Source organism: Salvelinus sp. IW2-2015, linkage group LG3, assembly GCF_002910315.2.
Source record: "Salvelinus sp. IW2-2015 linkage group LG3, ASM291031v2, whole genome shotgun sequence".
In the NCBI taxonomy this organism is placed as follows: Eukaryota; Metazoa; Chordata; class Actinopteri; order Salmoniformes; family Salmonidae; genus Salvelinus; species Salvelinus sp. IW2-2015.
The window spans coordinates 5,330,487-5,349,039 of record NC_036840.1 but is presented as its reverse complement, the minus strand read 5'-3'; the positions used below and the strand labels follow the sequence as shown (position 1 = coordinate 5,349,039).

Below are 18,553 nucleotides of genomic sequence, written 5' to 3'. Positions count from 1 at the left end.
GCCTTATCAGCTTCATATTGTAGCCTACACTGTGTGAAGCATAGCTAAACAGAGTCAATCTCTGGTTTCTTCTTCCTACACCTGAGGAGGTTAAGGGTCACATGACAAGCATTAAGTTAAGACACAACCACAGTTTATTATTCGAAGATGTTATCACTTGCACAGACGAAGGAAGCGTCAGAGATACCTGTTGAAAAGTTATCAGCGAATCAGAAATTAATTTTTAAAAGTACTTAACACTTAACCGGCCCCTACCAACCCCATGGACTATAGCCAGTATTGTAGAATGAATGCATTTTAGCTTGCATACATTAACATAAACTTTACATGGACATTCGAATCTGAGCTTCAGCATTGTGCAACATATACAAACTAACTGGATCAGCTGGCAGTTGATAGGAGGATTTTCAAAAGAACATAAGCAAACGCTAAGCACACTAGGGGTAACTCATTTGCGCACCACTTTCATTCATGTGTACATTTTCAAAAGTATGCACCTAGTGCCCCAATCTGCTCTAGATGAAATGAAAGATGATGCCCTTAGAATAAAACATGCAAATCAAACATGACCTTCAGTTTTCAGTTTTGGTGGTGGAAATCCTACATTGTAGTCTGCCCTATACATCAGTAGTCTACATCAATTTGGCCTTGGATACATCACATTCTCTCAACTGCCATTGGTTGGCCATTGACTGCAACTCTCATTTGAATAAGCTATGTACCCTGCGCGCAGCACCATCGAACGGCCACCCACAATGATGGCCACCCATTTAAAAAATATGGAGGTGTACAGACGCCAATTCCAGTACCTGTGCCTTTTTTGTGCTCCTTTGAAAATCACCCGGCATGTTCAATGATTGGCTCAATACAATAAGGTTCACCAATTTTATATTTCTTCTTCTTTCCATTTTCTGACCATCATTTAATTGATAAAAACTGGATCAAATTTGACTCGTCCCTGATATTCATGGGGGAAATTCTTGATATTGATGATACTCTGTTACAGTTATGATGCACAATGCATTCTGTGGGGAAAAAAACTATTTCCCTAAGAAAAACTATCACTTTACAAATAATGTTTAGGCAAAATTAACCATTGTAATCCACTATAAGCAGAACAATGTTAGAGAATAAAAAGACATCCTGATGTCCAATGTGGTGATAGTCATGTCTGGGCTTTTCAAAATAAAGGTCCCCTCTACTGAGCAATTATTTAGTAGTGTTCACTCTTCTCTTCTCATCCAGATGTCCTTTGTTACCCTGTGTTTGTAAGTCTTCCAGAATATTCATAGTATAGTCTCCAATAGAGGGAGTCTCTATTTACAAAAAGGGTCACTGCAATGTTCTTGAGTCCATGATGGTATTCCACAGGTAAAGACCCAGTAACATTTATTGATCCACCTGTAACACAAACACATTTCCTATGAACATCCAGGCCATCCAGATTTCATCTCACAATTAATACAGTATGTGCAACACAACCAACGTCACTGTTTTCACCACCCGGTTGTTGAGTATATAAAAGGATTCAAAGAGTGTCTTTGAAGTGTAACATAAAGGTTAATGAACAGATTAATTAAAAATCCATTGTTCTACATTCAGTCCCTAGTGACTACAGTCAGTTTCTATCTTGTACTTTTCCCAGAAGAATTGAGGTTATTTGGTGCAAAGTAATCACAAGTCTATCACAAGGCCTTTTGCATCTAAAGTTTACGGTTCATCTGCCCGCATTATGAAATGACCTTTTTTGAAAAGTTTACAATTCTTAATCTCATGACCTAAGCTTTATGAATTAGGTGGTTGGTTTTCTTTGCTAGTTTTAATGAGAAAAGGCAATAAATTGAGCAAAGAAAAGCTATCAGGATATTAGCATCTCCGCTCACAGTGGTCAACAAACAAAGCAAACTCATTAGCGTTCGCAGCCACTGAAATTACCTCTGTCACACTGACTGCACAAGTCACACATGATTTTGTCCACTTCTTTCTCCAGATAGGGGAAAACAATGATGATAAGCATAATACTAAATCAAGATTTGAAAGGCACAAGTGATTTCCCCTGGATAAGAATGTGCTTTTCCAACTAAATGCCTTTCCCATCCGTCCTGGGAAATGATTTGTAGTGGTAGGCTACACTCAGTGGGAGGAAATTCCATGAAGAAAATTTAAACAGAGAATATGTTTTGCCGTTTAGGCCAAGTTGTTGTTCAAATTTTCCTGTTCCACCTTCCATATCACATTCTGGCCTATCCTGACAGGGATGGTGTTTTATCTTGATAAAGGACTTGTGTGGATAGAATTTGCCTTACCGTACAGACTGAGGTTTTCTGCCCTCCCTAGTTTAATGCTGTCAGATACTCTCAGCACTTCGGACCCTTCACAAGATTAAATTGCCCGTCATGAAGCTCCGGCTCTGACTGACAAGCTACTCGGCTCAGGCAAAAGTAAATTCCGGAAAGGGCTTAAGAAACGTGCCTTGCGAGGAACACCCATAACACCTTCATAACGACGTTCCACTATCGATTCCAGCAGACTGTCTACCGACTAGGCCAGTCTGACAGCTGAGGGAAGCTGCCACGGGAGTTGTCAAGCTACATTTTTACTGCTGAACTTTGCAAAGAAAACAGGCACCTTTGACAGACTAATCAGCTATTTGACTGTGGACAGGCCCATTTTTCATATGTCATAATACACTGTATTCTCTGTCTCTGAATAAATTATCTTAAAATATAATGATAAAAAAATTCAATGATAACCCCCAGGCATCGCCTAACTCCATATTAAAAAATCTCTCATAATCATATCAAACACACTCTCAGTAAATTCCACAGATATTTAGGTGAGCACTACGCCACTTTGCATATGTGTAAGAAGAGAGCGCCTTCTTGTCGTTCACATTGCAATAAATTCTCCCCCTCAACGAGCCATTTACATTTCCGAAGCTGTCACTGTGATTAATGTGGTACTAATTTGAGAATAATTCCATGCTACAAAGACAAAGAGAAGGCGCAGGCTTTTGTCAGCAGAGAAAGGAGCCTACACGAGACAGATCTAACGGCATCTCAGTGGAGTTGTCGCAGAAGGGGAAAATTAATGCATCGACTGAGATCATCATCACCAACAGAAGACAGGAAAAATTAAATAGGAATGTGGCACCTTCTGACAGTTTTTCAGGCTGCTTTTAAAACATTTAACTCATAATCTCTTTCTGAATCATATTCAATCACATACATTGTGTTAAACCTAAGGCTGAGTGAAAACAATGAGCGAAACAGGCCTATAGCTGCATGGGTCAGAGGGTGACTCATGAAATCCGTAACAGAAAGATACCCAACCTGGCTCGGCTCATTATTCAYTGTACRATTATCATTTTCCAATCTATAATGGCTAAATGGGKTATTTGGACATGTTATGCTAGATAATCATTCTCCTGTTCATTCTCCTGCATTCTCAATAGGTTTTGCCCGTGGCAGGGAAGCACATTAGCGRGTAGATGGAAATATGCTTYCATTTTAATGTAAGGCAATTTTATTGAGATGGCATAATCACATTATGGGGAAGCAATGTATTTTCCATCTTCCAAAAGATGTTGAAGTATCTTGGATGGCAGGTAAAGCAATTAGAACACTCTCTCCAGCTGTTTTGTTGAATTTATCCATTTAAACCATMAATKATCCATGWATAGTCATTACTTGCATCCTAATAAGTACAATTAAGGAGCATGGTGTAAATCTTATTTCCTCATTAAGCAAATGTTCAAACTAATAGAAATGGTTTGTTTGCTGTTTCTCACCAGCACTTGACACAGTAGGATACAGATAATGTTTAAACTGTAATATTCAATACTTGCATTAAAGGCTACAGTCTGAATTCAGAAAACAATGAAGATTAACGTTGATATTGGTCCAATTCAATCAAATTCATCTAACAAGATTGCATCACCTTGATTCGGTTCCGTGGCATCAAGGGTTACCAGAGCTGATCCCTGTCCGATGAGATCTTTCCGGCGTTCCGTGTTAACAAAGACAGGGGGAAAAGAAGAAGTGAAGAGATGAGTTTTACATTTCAAACCAGGCGAAATTAACACGTGCGTGAGGTTATTATGGTTGATCAATCTATCAATACTGCTGCAGCAATACCGGCCACCCCAAAAAAATACATTACATTTTGAGGACCCGACTAATCCCTGGATCGATAATTACAGGCTCCAGACAGGTGTGGTGTGGCCAGTTTAAATAATTAAGTACATGGAAGGAGGCAGAACTCAAGTCTAGGGGTCGTCATAACCCAGAGAAGGATATGGGCATCGAGTTACCGCGTTAAAAGCAAGTAATTGGAGTGAGTAATTTGCACGTTTCGGTCCTCAAAATGGCTCTGATAGTGCTAAGGAGACATGTTGGCCCCTCAGATATAGGCCCCCGGGGTCCCAGTAGTGACTGCAAACATTAGACAGTTTTAGCAATGGCACGGCAGAGTGCTGTAATTTCAGACTAAACAGTTTGAACTTGACCAATGATACAAGTAGGCAAGGTCAATAGGTTGAGAAACATATAGGTGTCTTCTTATACTGAAGTTGACTGTACTTGGTTACTATGAGGACTACTATGACCGCTACCATGTTGGTACTCTGTACAGCTGAAATTAAATAGCTTGTTGCCACTGTCTAAAGTGCAATGTGTTGATTACGATGACCCTTACCTTGGTAGTCTTTATCTTGTTCCCCGTGGCACAGCTCCATCCCTTTAGATCTGGGAGGACTTTACACTCCTCCCCATCCAGACATGGATGCATCTGACACCACCACTTCTGCTCCACTATAGAAGCTAGGGGAGAACAGAGGCATCGTTATAATGATACAGCTTTGAGAGATACTAGGGAGACATACAGGAACAGACATGTTCCTTGTTTTACAAAACACTAGGGCTGGGAATTGCCAGGGACCTCACGATACAATATTACCACGACACTTAGGTGCCAATACGATATGCATTGCGATTCTCACGATTCTATATGTACTGCGATTTGATGTTCCAAACTTATTGCTCACTATATGTCTGCTGCAGAGAGAGACATGAGAGAGCCATGAGAAAATGAGTTTTGATTAGTCAGGGAAATAAAAGGGTTGAAAACATGTTGGCTCACAATTTAAACATAAGATGGAGAACAAGCTATAGGATGAAAAATAGCGGCGTTTTGGTGCAGGTACAGCCGACTAGCGCTACCTAACGCTTACGCTACCTACCTATTTCTTTTACAAATCAATACTTGGAGTCAAATATTGATACAATATTGGCAAAAAATAATATGGTGAAACGTAACGGTATCGATTTTTCTCCCCCCATCACCACAAAATACCATGAAGTAGTTGTATTGTATTTAATGAGAGCCAAACCATCATGCACAGAGACTTATTTGTATCCCACAGGCATGATTATAACAGCAATTTTGTGTAAAGCACCTAGAAGTGACAGTAATTGTACAACGTTGGCTGTATCATACGGTTTGATGTCCAACCAAACTGTTGGAACAGAATACATTTCAAACACTTAACAATGCTTTGAGGAGGTGATCAGGCTCAAACTGAGATGAGAGCTCAGGTAATCCCTGGACGTATAAAAAAGAATAATTAAAAGGTTAAGTGCTGTTCATTTTTCAGAGATCACCCGTGGAGCACTTTAAACTGGGCGCCATTGGCACAGCGCTTTAATTTGCTGAGAATGTCAATACTCAAATGTCATCGAATAGGTCAAACGCATCTGGTGCCAGACTTTAGGTGTGAACTGCTTTTCAAGCCCAAATTGAGGCAGCTCTTTCTGCCTGGTTGGTGGTCTGACTGCCACATTAGTGTGGGTAAGTGATGTTCTGGGACTGACATGGCATAGATGTAAGTCAACTTCAAGGGCCTTTTTCGAAAATGTGAGGGTTTCAAATCGTCCCCTTCCCTTAGAAAGCATAATGATTGCTGTGCTCTTTCTATTGATTTCAAAGCAGAAACGAGTGTTCCCTTCCCACTTCCCGTAGACCTAGTAGCATAATAAGGACTTTATGGGACAATGATACATTAGTCTTAACATTCTGATATACAGCACTGTTAATCACCTACATTCACTGTGCAATACAAGGGAACAGGTTTGGAGCCTTGCAAATTAATCTGTGAGCTTTTGAATATGATACCAGGTGCACAAGGAATGCAGCAAATATAATATAAGCTAAGCAAAACTGGGAGGGTTATGAATTCACGGTTCTGTGGTCAAAACTTCAGCCTTGTGGAATTATAAAGCGGTTTTGAGGATATGTAAAGCTGAGTTGACTTTGCAGTGAGGCCTGTTGAAGTGTAGCTAAACCTTGAATGTGGAAATCAGAGTGGCTGTATGATATAATGTAATGAAAGGAAACATGACGCAGCAGTTGTCAGCTTTATGCTTCAGAAGAAGCACATTTACCATGAGGGCTCCCGAGTGGCGCAACGGTCTGAGGCACTGCATCTCGGGGCTAGAGGCGTCACTACAGACCCTGGTTCGATTCCAGGCTATCACCAGGCTATCACAACCGGCTGTGATTGGGAATCCATAGGGCGGTGCACAATTGGCCCAGCGTCGTCCAAGTTAGGGTTTGGCTGGGGTAGGCCGTCATTGTAAATAAGAATTTGTTCTTAACTGACTTGCCTAGTTAAATTAAAAAATAAAGATATGTAAATCAAGTACATGTCTTTCTACTGGCAACTTTGAAGCACTCAAATCTACAGTTCACATGCAAACATACACTGATTTCATCATTGATACAGCATTAGACTTATAAAATGGTGGTATTGACATTCTTATCCTGTACATTGAAAACCTCTTACGAATCCAGAAAACAGTTAAGAGAATAGAAGAGATTTAAGGAAGACATTTGTTTTGGAAACTTCGCTCACCACATATGAATCAAATGTATATCTAATTTCAGACTTATTTCACGGAAACACATTCCCTGCTTGCCACACATGAGATTCACTCCAAACAAGGAGCAGTCACTTATACCCCTGATCTGTCAGTAATTTGAGGATTAAGTCGTACGGTATCAACGGGAGGTGAATCCGGCTTCAAATCAAATGCGCCGAACACAACAGGTATTACCTTACAGTGAAATGCTTACTTACGAGCCCCTAAACAACAATGCAGTTTTAAAAAATACGGATAAGAATAAGAAATAAAAGTAACAAGTAATTAAAGAGCAGCAGTAAAATAACAATAGCGAGACTATATACAGGGGGGAACCGGTACAGAGTCAATGTGCGGGGGCACCGGTTAGTTGAGGTAATATGTACATGTAGGTAGAGTTATTAAAGTGACTATGCATAGATGATAACAACAGAGAGTAGCAGCGGTGTAAAAGGGGGGGGGGGCGCAATGTGAATAGTCTGGGTAGCCATTTGACTAGATGTTCAGAAGTCTTATGGCTTGGGGGTAGAAGCTTTTTAGAAGCTTCTTGGACCTAGACTTGGCACTCCGGTAACGCTGCTSTGCGGTAGCGGGCTTGGGCCCAACGTTGCACTGAAGGTGTAAAATTGGGTTCTGGTGGGAAAAGACAACACATTTCTGGGTGCCTGAAGATAACACTCTTTGAAACGGCGCTGAGATTCACAACATCTACTTTCACGTCCTATAGGTACAGTGCCTTCAGAAAGTATTCACACCTGAGGGGAGAACAGCTCATAATAATGGCCGGAATGGAGAAAATGGAATGGCACCAAACACCTGGAGACCATGTGTATTGATGCATTCTGCTCCAGTCATTACCACGAGCCCATTCTCCCCAATTAAGGTGCCACCAACCTCCTGCGATTCACACCCCTTGAGTCAATACATGTTAGAATCACCTTTGGCAGTGATTACAGCTGTGAGTCTTTCTCGGTAAGTCTCTAAGAGCTTTGCACACCTGGATTGTACAGTATTTGCACGTTATTCTTGTTGATCTTTGCTAGACAGACATTTTCAAGTCTTGACATAGATTTTCAAACCAATTTAAGTCAAAACTGTAACTAGCCAACTCAGGAAAATTCAATGTCATCTTGGTACGCAACTCCAATGTATATTTGGCCTTGTGTTTTAGGTTATTGTCCTGCTGAAAGTTGAATTTGTCTCACAGTGTCTGTTGGAAAGCAGACTGAACCAGGATTTCCTCTAGGATTTTGCTTGTGGTTAGCTCTATTCCGTTTCTTTTAATCATAAAAAAAACTCCCTAGTCCTTGCTGATGACAAGCATACCCGTAACATGACGAAGCCACCACCATGCTTGAAAAATGGTACTCAATGTTGTGTTGGATTTGCCCCAAACATAACGCTTTGTAATCAGGACATAAAATGTATTTCTTTGACACATTTTTAGCAGTATTACTTTCTGTGTAGGCCTTCATTCTTTTCACTCTGTCAATTAGGTTAGTATTGTGGAGTAACTACAATGTCGTTGACCCATCCTCACTTTTCTCCTATAACAGCCATTCAACTCTAACTGTTTTAAAGTCAACATTGGCTTGGTGAAATCCCTGAGTGGTTTCCTTCCTCTCTGGCAACTGAGTTAAGAAGGATGCCTGTATCTTTGTAGTGACTGAGTGTATTGATACATCCAAAGTGTAATTAATAACTTAATAACTTCACAATGCTCAAAGGGATATTCAATGTCTGCTTTTTTAAATKTATACCCATCTGCCAACAGGTGCACTTCTTTGCGAGGCATTGGAAAACATCCCTGGTCTTTGTGGTTGAATCTGTGTTTGAAATCCACTGCTCGACTGAGGGACCTTACAGAGATGAGGTAGTCATTCAAAGATCATGTTAAACACTATTATTGCACAAAGTCCCTGCAACTTATTATGTTACTTGTTAAGCACATCTTTTACTCCTGAACGTATTTAGGCTTGCCATAACAAAGGGGTTGAATACCTATTGACTGAAGACATTTCTGCTTTTCATGTTTTATTAATTTGAAAAAAAATGTTTAAACATAATTCCGCTTTGACATTATGGGGTATTTTCTGTAGGCCAGTGACAAAAAWKTTCTAACTTTAATTCATTTTAAATACGGGCTGTAACACAACAAAATGTGGAAAAAGTCAAGGGGTATGAATCCTTTCTGAAGGCAGTGTATTTGGCATGTTCAGCTCATTCTAATAGGACCACATGGTTCTACAGCACTATAGGGAGTGAGAGGAGGAGTACAATTCAGCAAGGCCATTACTGTAAAAGGCAGAGACACTACTGAGTTGTAAAGCACCAGACTCCACTAAATGTAAGGAATTTTAGGTTGAAAAACAGGAGACCAAACTAATTTCCCATGAGGATACGACTATGGCACAGGAGCACTTCTGGTAAACACTTTTGAACACATTTCATTACAGTTTAACACTTGTAAAGTGCATTGTAAAGTTTAAGTATAAAACAAAGTATAAATTAAGCCTCTGTGGATGGCTATGACTAAGCACCTTGTGGTCTGAAGCGTTACAAAATTAACAACAATTCTTAAGAGCAGTTTCACTAAGGAAGACGGTGCGAGCTCACAATATAAAGATTGAATGATGATCTCAGCCTAACCTYCTCCTATTAGTACGAGTGGAACAGACCATCAGCAAAAAATGACACATCGATAGCACATTAAATATTCAGCTGGAACGTACCATCTACACAGGACGGGGCAGCTCTGGTCGTCCCAGCCACTTGTCCAGGGAAGCAGGAGCATTTAACCGTTTGGGAGCGTTCTTCTATTTTATTCTTGTTGCAGCATCGATGCAAAGCCACAACCTCGCAAGTGCCGGTTCTGACTTGATGCACTGTAGAAAACATAGAACAGATTGAAATCAGAATTAGCCACTTGATAAGTCAGTAAATGCTTGTCAGAACTAAAATAATGCAACAGTACTTCCACATAGCCTAAAACTCAGGTTCTTGTCAAAGTGCAGCACAAAAAAGAGCCACAACGCAAATACTATTGTATTACTTATGCTGTGTGACTGCAAAAAAAGTTAGAATCAAGCGTTCATTTTTAACAGGCAATAGAGTAGGCCTACTATATGTCCATTGTAGAGTTAACTTTGTATTAGGTTGGCTAACAGCCTGTTCACATAATCAGAACACTGGAGGCAGGTAGCCTAGTGGTTAGAGCCTTGGACGTGTAACCGAAAGGTTGCAAGATCGAATGCCTGAGCTGACAAGGTAAAAATCTGTCGTTCTGCCCCTGAACAAGGCAGTTAACCCACTGCTCCTAGGCTGTCATTGAAAAGAAGAATTTGTGACTTGYCTAGTTAAATAAATAAAATATACCTGTTAAGGGAGGCTCCCAAATACTTATGCGGTATCCAAACYCTGAAGGTACAGAATAACTACAATTAAGCTTTAAAATAGTTTTTAACTGCAAGTATCAGCCGAGGAATTAGTAGGCTATTCAAAAAACATTTGAAAAATACCTATCTTAGGAGTTACTGTATTTTGAGCCAATTTACAGCTCAGGCTACATTGTCTGAATTATTTAGAGACTGTGCTGCTTCCTGCTCTTTTAATTACATGTGACATTTTCACAAGGAGTCCGTCCTTCTGCAGAGGCAGTTATTGCTCATTTGGTAAACAACAAATKAAAAGTGCTGTGGAACCTTCCCACTGATTGCTTTACTTTATACCAGTGAAGCCAGCCAAGCTTATTTAATTAAATTGCTTTTGCATGCCTTGTTATGTTATTTTCTTTTTTTCAATTAGGCAGAAATGTCGTAGGAGGAGGTAGGGTATTGAGTCGACTGTATTGCAGCTGCATCAACACCTAAAGTAACATCCTCAACACCACCATCACTGGGACACAATGTGGAAGAGTCACACCTCAATCAATAACATTTGAATGTTTCCAATGGCTTCGATCAAACTGAATGCAGTGGTTGATGAACTCACAGTAGCAGATAAGAGTATTATTGCTCAGGTGAGATTCCTCACACTAACTGTTAGGAGTTCAAGCAGATGAGTAGTCGTGCCACGTTATAGAGAGGTGTTAGGTATAGGCCTATAGATTAAAAGACAAGCAGGAAGTGAAAAGGAGGGAGGCGGAGCTCTTTTTTGATAATACACAAGTTTTGATAGCGCTTCTGCTATCGCCGTCCCCCCTGTCCCTGCTCATACATCAAAAGAACTGAGGAGCAATCGCTTGAACGTAGCGGGAGTTTGACTCACACACTAGTCGTATCAAAAAAGATATGAATGACAAATACGTTTCTGCCGGCGTTGCTTAGATCTATGTAAAAGTAGCGCCACGCTTCACACAGAGAGGAAGAGTTTTTTTGAGTAGATTTGGAGCTCTAGCCGTATGACCACTGTGCTGTCCTGCTATGAAACAGAGGTTTTTTATGTACTTGGGAATGAGTCTTTTCCCAGAGTGCCAGAGAAGCGCCTTTCCCTGCTGGGCCGGTGCATRGGAAAGGAGTGAGTGGCTTTATATACTTGTGAAAAGAATATTCCAAGGTGATGAAGAACTGGTGACCCATGTAATTGCTATGCACTGACTACAAATTGATTCTCTGGGTCTGTGTTACGAAAGTGGAACCAACACTACAGTTCATGATTATATTCACTTTTTATTTTTTATATAGYCATTATTTCTCTCTGTTTGAGAGGCTTTTGGCCAGGCCGGTCTCAGATGTACAGTACAGAATGTCTCGATTTTTTTACCTTCAAATCAATTCTGAATATGCAATTTTAGCAATAGTGCAAGTGAAGACAACCAGCGGCACAAATAGCTTTTCAAATCATTGATCCTTATGGTGTTCTGCATCTGACGTCCGTAAAGCTTGGGCCATAGATAGAAACGTTTCTTATCGTTTTGATCATGTAAATTGGTCGTGAAAACATAAGATACATTTTATTGCAGGGCTCCACTGAAGCGGACAGTCTGTGTAGTGAAATCCTCAAGGCACACTACAAATCAGATTAAGAAGTGAAATCAAATGTATTTTCCGAGGGCAATGCAATTGCTGATCTATTCCTCACCAAGAAGAATTGATTATGCTGTTTCAGAAAAAAATAAGAAAAATAAGACTCCCAAATGGTTGGCAACTGTGCTCTTGAGGAAAAGAACAATGTTTATTTTTTGCACTGTTACCAGCCAACTGATTTCCCAACAAACACTGGAAATCGACAAAGAAGATAAAAGGCACTTACAGACATAATAGGATACTCGTTCTGGGTTGCCCATAATTCAAATAGAATTGCTCCCGTATAATGGGGGGATAAGGGCATTCTCATCATGTTTTTAAGTAGGCTGAATAGGTCGTAAACCTTTGGAGTGAGACCGTGCTTCATTGTACATTTTATTGCAATGCGCTAATGGTCTATGACAGTAATTGGACAAACTAAAGCTATATGTTTAGTCTCAGTGCTAATTGTATATGTTCAGTGTTTTCCCATTGGATCAATACTTGGAATATTAGGAAAAATATAGATGATCAGAAACATTCCTCCACTGACYTTACAAGGACAGTGGGTCATTGTAGTGATAAGGATTGTAAAGGTCCTTGGACATCTTATTCCAAGGATGTGTATCCGGTAGGAGTGCCCATAGGGTCAAGTGCTCTTGTCGTGCCTCTCCAGTATTGCACCTTGACCGTGTAAACAACTCAATACAATGGCAAATACAAGGTGAACCAGAGAGAGCAACTCGGAAGGCAAGGCAGATCACTCTTCCTGCACATCTCAGCAAATTAAAGCCGACACGTCAAAGCGCAGAGGGAAGAGTGTTTTGAAGATATACAAATTTATGCAGCTTTTTGCTGACAGAAGCCACTAATATAAAAAAAAGTATTGCGAGCACTCAAATAGGACACAAAGTGCATTAGAAAATCAATTTCTTTGCTTGCCGAAACCAACAATATTTACTTAGGGTGGTTCTTTTTTTCAATGGTATAATTTATTTTTTCTTGTGTTCTCTGGGAATATTTTCTTTTCTTCGACTTTGAACGTGTTCTGGATTGATTTCATCCCTGGAATGATAACAGGTTTACAGCAACAGAAATAACACCCGAGGGAAATTAGAGGGCTGCTGAAGCTATCAGATAGAAATTGAACGTGTGCGAGATTATTCTGATCCAATTCCTGCAGAAATGATGAGCGCCTTGAGTAAGGATCGCTGCCAATCAAAAGCCACATGCTGGAGGCCCATGCCCTACTTTAATTGGTCGACAGACAGAAGAAAGCTAAATATTTTCTGTCGTGTCCACGAATGGCCATCCTGCATGTCTACGGAATCACCATGCCAATTATCTGCGACAGTGGATTGTCAGTGAGGCTCTCAGTGTTGAAACCAATGAGGTTAAAACATTCGTGTTGCCCCACACTTGTAATGTTACTGAGATGCCATAATTGATCTCACTGGGTTCTAGTGATGTTCTAATGGTGTCCCAGCGTGTCAACAGTCTTAACAAACAAGGGAACTTTGAATTGCATCTCTTTCACACATTTAATCCCTATCACACAATCCTTTTCGATGGAACATCAGGTGCATTTAATCATCTATGAGCTAAGATAAAACATCTAGCCATACTATAGGCTATAAAAAGTTATTATAATGTGAAGGCTCAGAGATCAGACATCATCTAAACTAGCAAGATGAATGTAGTTGCATCCCCTTTTGCCCTCACAACAGCCTAAATTCGTTGAGGCATGGACTCTGCAAGGTGTCGAAAGCATTCCATCGGTCCGCCTGGCACCTACTACAGTACCATACCCCGTTCAAAGGCACTTAAATATTCTGTCTTGCCCATTCACCCTCTAAATGGCACACATAAACAATTCATGTCTCAATTGTCTCAAGGCATAAAAATCCTTCTTTAACCTGTCTTCTCCCCTTCATCTACACTGATTGAAGTGGAATTAACAAGTGACATCAATAAGGGATCATAGCTTTCACCTGGATTCACCTGGTCAGTCTGTTCATAATGTTTTGTCCACTCAGTACATATACAGTAGGCATCTGCCAAAATGAGCCTAAAAAAATGCAATGAGCATGCTCCACTTTGTCCATGACAGCCAACAGACGCTCATCATAACACGCCCCTTCTTACAGGTGTACAGTACTGTCCTTACCTCTGTGACCTTCTGTTGGTCTAGCCATCTCCAGCAGAGTCACCATGCAGACCATTAGAAGTAGAACCCCTTTACTTCCTTGCTGTGTGTGTCTCTCACTCATCCTGCGAGAGAAAAACAGAGAGGGTGAAGAGAGATGCACGGCTACACTTAGTTTGTTTTAACAATGGTTATACACTTATACACAAGCATCTCATTGTCTACTTCAGCATCTCGCACGTTAGGCATTTAGGTCATCCAAAACATGGCCGTTGCATCTCAGTGGTCTTATGAGACTTCCTCTCTCCACATAGCTATTATTCATCAACTTTGATCTGTAACAACTGGACAGGTGAAAGAAAATCATCCCGTTGGTTTCTGCCATATTACTTTCACCAATCGTGTCTATTTGGATCAGTGCGAAAAGAGGAAGACATTTGACTAGTGAGGTCCCATGGTTCACATTCATTCTGCTCCTGCCTTTTCAAATCCACTTCCAAGAAAGGCACAACAAGCGTCCATCTCGTAGTGTCTTCTCCAGTGTTGTAGGAGATGTGCTTTAAATTGGAAGCCTACACACTAGACAACTACTCATCTCCACCTTCTCCTTCATTATCCCCCTCTCTATCTTTTTCTGCCCATCCCCTCATCTCCAGTTTCATTCACTTGCTTTACCTCCGTCTCTACCATATTTCCTAATTAACTCTCTCTCTATGACGGAGCCAAAGGGCTATTCAGAGCAGGTGAGGCCCTCTGCCACCCCCACACAGGCCCTCACCATTTCAGTAGGGCAGTAGGGCAGAGGCCCGTGGGCTGTGGCTCCACACAGGGAGGAGACGAGAGAAGATCCTGGGTTCTTCTACTCAGAATGAATCCATTCCTTCTGCCTTACCCTGGGCCTTGCACTCTTTTCTCCCTAATGAAGTGTGGTTGAGATTGGGACGGAATACATAAACCATTTGGCATTGCTTGCTATCCTTGACAGGAAATGATCAAATTTCAAACACAAGACACAAGTGGTGCAGTAATTACTGGAAGAGGCGAGGTATCAGATGCCATGAGGCAGAGACAGTTACATGCTTCGTCTACCCCTTTTATTTCACCATCCCCTGTCTTTCTCCACCTCGATCATTGACATATAGATTGCGTATCTCTCACAGGGATTATCAGATTATTCATGTAGTTCATTTTATTTTTGCAATCATGAAACGGGAGCTGGCCTTTGAGTGCGGAAAAAGTGATTAAAAGATGGCCGATCAATAAAACAGATAAAAGACAGACCATTCTAATATAGCACTGAGCTGCCATTGTGGCCTTGCACAGGATTACATTTTTCAATGCAAGATTTGTCAAATGTACTGTTCATTCCACGTCTCCCATAATAAGTGGATGTTACTATGACGCTGCATAACTGTGCCAGTATATCAGCCATGCACAGCACAAACACATTATTAGCCTCTTTCTAGTCAACAACCTCATTTTTCTCCTTGTTCACTGACTGTTCAAAATTATTATGATAATCATGAGGGATCAGTGAAAGTGTTGATTTAGCAAACTATTCATCCCCTTCCTAAATCTTCACTCCTCCCTGAACACTCACATATACCACTACCTCACATGAGGGGTTTCTCTGAGAAAGCACAAGTCTGTGAAGTAAAGAACCATTTTGTGCATTATTAGTATTCTTGCAAAGCCGTTTGATTGCAAGGGAAACTATGAAAGGGTGCGGATAATAACAGTCCCACTTCAAGCAGTGGGATTTGAGTTACCTCCATGTTCCTCATCGCCATTGTGTGAAATTACTATTTTTAATTGTACTGTAGTTTTAGACAGAAAGGAGGAGACTCACACTTATTTTCGAGTTAAGATAGTGTCAAAGTGCAAGCGTCAAGTTCTAATTTGTGTGTTTTATTCAAATACAACGTCATGTTTAATGCATGGTTTTGTCACAGAATAGACCCAGAGGAAATATGCATAATGTATGCCGCTGATTGCTGCAGGCACATAACACGAATATCACACAAAAGTTTAGAGGAGAGCAAAAACAAACCAAACAGGAATAAACCACAGAGAAATGTACTGTATAATTAAAATATGGTTTGTGAGGATGAGTTTCTTCTACTTTTGCCTCTACTCTATGGATGTCTGCTGATATTAACGATACAATACCTCTATTAAAATTGTTCATTTGAAGAACATAGTATTGTTCACTTGTGCCACCTCAGTGGTTTGCCTTAATTGATATCTGTGTTCAAATTCATTTGGAATGGGACCTTTCTCCCTTTATATCGCTGTAGCAGTAAGGTCTGTTGTTCGATGTATGGCCTATGGAGTGTAGATTTGATTTTCTTTCAAGAGTACAAAGTGCATTCGTTTCAAACTGAATGAAGCAAGAAACATTTTTCCTTTCCTGTTCGTATGCCCCTTCCTATTTCTATTGACTTCTTCTCTCTCTGAAACAAATTGAATAGTTACAGACCAATGAGCAGGCTTTCAAAAGACTCAACTTGACCTTGCAGAGGGTAGCGGTTGCATTGGCTATGGAAAACTTCAAAAAGAGTTTTCCGGCACAGAAAAAACGTGCATACACAGCTGATCTATATGTAAAATTAGCTGAAGTGAGCGCAATGAAAAATAAGGTAATTGACTGTATATTTTGATTTCATTCAATTATAATATAAAAGGTATAAAAGGCTATATTATGTTGCATTAATAAGATGTAAATACGTGTTATTACCTTTTTAATGTAATAATATCTATATTTAGTCAGGTGTTGGATGTTAAATGCTGTTACTGTTTAATGACCAGCAATAACACTTGTCTTCATTGAGCGCCAACAATTACTAATGGAAATATGACGGAATTATGTTATTATGCTGTTTTTGCACATATTCATGTTAATTACTATATTCTTGATAAATATCTGAAACTGTGTCATAATGCATGGCTTTGATATGAGAACATTTCCACTTCTAGCTGCGAACTGAGTATTTGCCACATAACACCAAATACTCTGGAGTACAATTATTGGTTAGACTGAATAGTATTACTAAATAGGCCAACTGTGATTGGATAAAGACCATGTGATTCATTGCTATCCACAAGCTACGATGGACTGCTTACGAGGCTGGTCCTCACTGTGGTTCCAACAGGTCATTAGATCAGCATGTGGTTCAAATCAAATCAAAGTTTATTTGTCATGTGCGCCGAATACAACAGTTTTATACGTTACAGTGAAATGCTTACTTACAGGCTCTAACCAATAGTGCAAAAAATGTATTAGGTGAACAATAGGTAAGTAAAGAAATAAAAACAACAGTAATAAGACAGTGAAAAACAGTAGCGAGGCTATATACAGTAGTGAGGCTATAAAAGTAGCGAGGCTACATTCAGACACCGGTTAGGTAGGTAGCTTGAGGTAGTATGAACATGTAGATATGGTTCAAGTGACTATGCATATATGATGAACAGAGAGTAGCAGTAGCGTAAAGAGGGGTTGGCGGGTGGTGGGTGGCGGGACACAATGCAGATAGCCTGGTTAGCCAATGTGCGGGAGCACTGGTTGGTCGGGCCAATTGAGGTAGTATGTACATATGTACATGAATGTATAGTTAAAGTGACTGTGCCTATATGATAAACAGAGAGTAGCAGCGGCGTAAAAGAGGGGTTGGGGGGGGGGCACACAATGCAAATAGTCCGGTAGTCATTTGATTACCTGTTCAGGAGTCTTATGGCTTGGGGGTAAAAACTGATGAGAAGCCTTTTTGTCCTAGACTTGGCACTCCGGTACCGCTTGCCATGCGGTAGTAGAGAGAACAGTCTATGACTGGGGTCTTTGACAATTTTTAGGGCCTTCCTCTGACACCGCCTGGTGTAGAGGGTCCTGGATGGCAGGCAGCTTAGCTCCAGTGATGTACTGGGCCGTACGCACTACCCTCTGAAGTGCCTTGCGGTCGGAGGCCGAGCAATTGCCGTACCAGTCAGGATGCTCTTGATGTTGCAGCTGTAGAACCTTTTGAGGATCTCAGGACCCATGCCAAATCTTTTTAGTTTCCTGAGGGGTTATGGTCAGCCTTCCACTGAATGTTAGCCTATTCCCCAAAATCATTACTAGATTCTGCCGAGCTCCTTGGCTGATCTGTGTAGAGCGAGGTCGTGTTCACAGACTTTGATAAGTTCCCCCTGTGCCGTTGTGGTGAGGAGAAGGTCGTAGGTCAGCCTTCCCCATGGACAGACAGTGATGGATTCTGACCTGAGGTAAAAGCGAGATGCTGGCACTCTACAGACAGGGCAACATACCAAGATCTCTTTCAACCCAGAGTGAGTGTCTGCATCAGTAAGTCTATTCAGGCTGATACAAGAACAAAGACGAGCGATGGAGTGTTCTCACAGCCAACGGGTCAAGTCTTAAATTATGAATTCTCAAGTTTCTTAACAAAGTAACCTATTATGCTCATCCATCCCTGAAAAAAGTTCCTACAAACTTG

At 40.6% G+C, this 18,553-nt stretch overlaps 1 protein-coding gene across 1 annotated transcript in view; it reads right to left on the bottom strand.

Annotated features, from left to right (window-relative positions):
* Positions 1-839: 839 nt before the first annotated feature.
* Positions 840-18,553, bottom strand: part of LOC111949434 (chemokine-like protein TAFA-2) — a 51,554-nt gene continuing 33,840 nt past the window's right edge. The window contains exons 2-6 of the mRNA XM_023966630.2: positions 14,088-14,191; positions 9,650-9,802; positions 4,696-4,820; positions 3,940-3,996; positions 840-1,401 (exon numbers count right to left, since the gene is read on the bottom strand). Coding sequence (XP_023822398.1) covers positions 3,967-3,996; positions 4,696-4,820; positions 9,650-9,802; positions 14,088-14,190 — 411 coding nt within the window. The 5' untranslated portion in view covers position 14,191 and the 3' untranslated portion in view covers positions 840-1,401; positions 3,940-3,966. The remainder of the gene's footprint in view (positions 1,402-3,939; positions 3,997-4,695; positions 4,821-9,649; positions 9,803-14,087; positions 14,192-18,553) is intronic.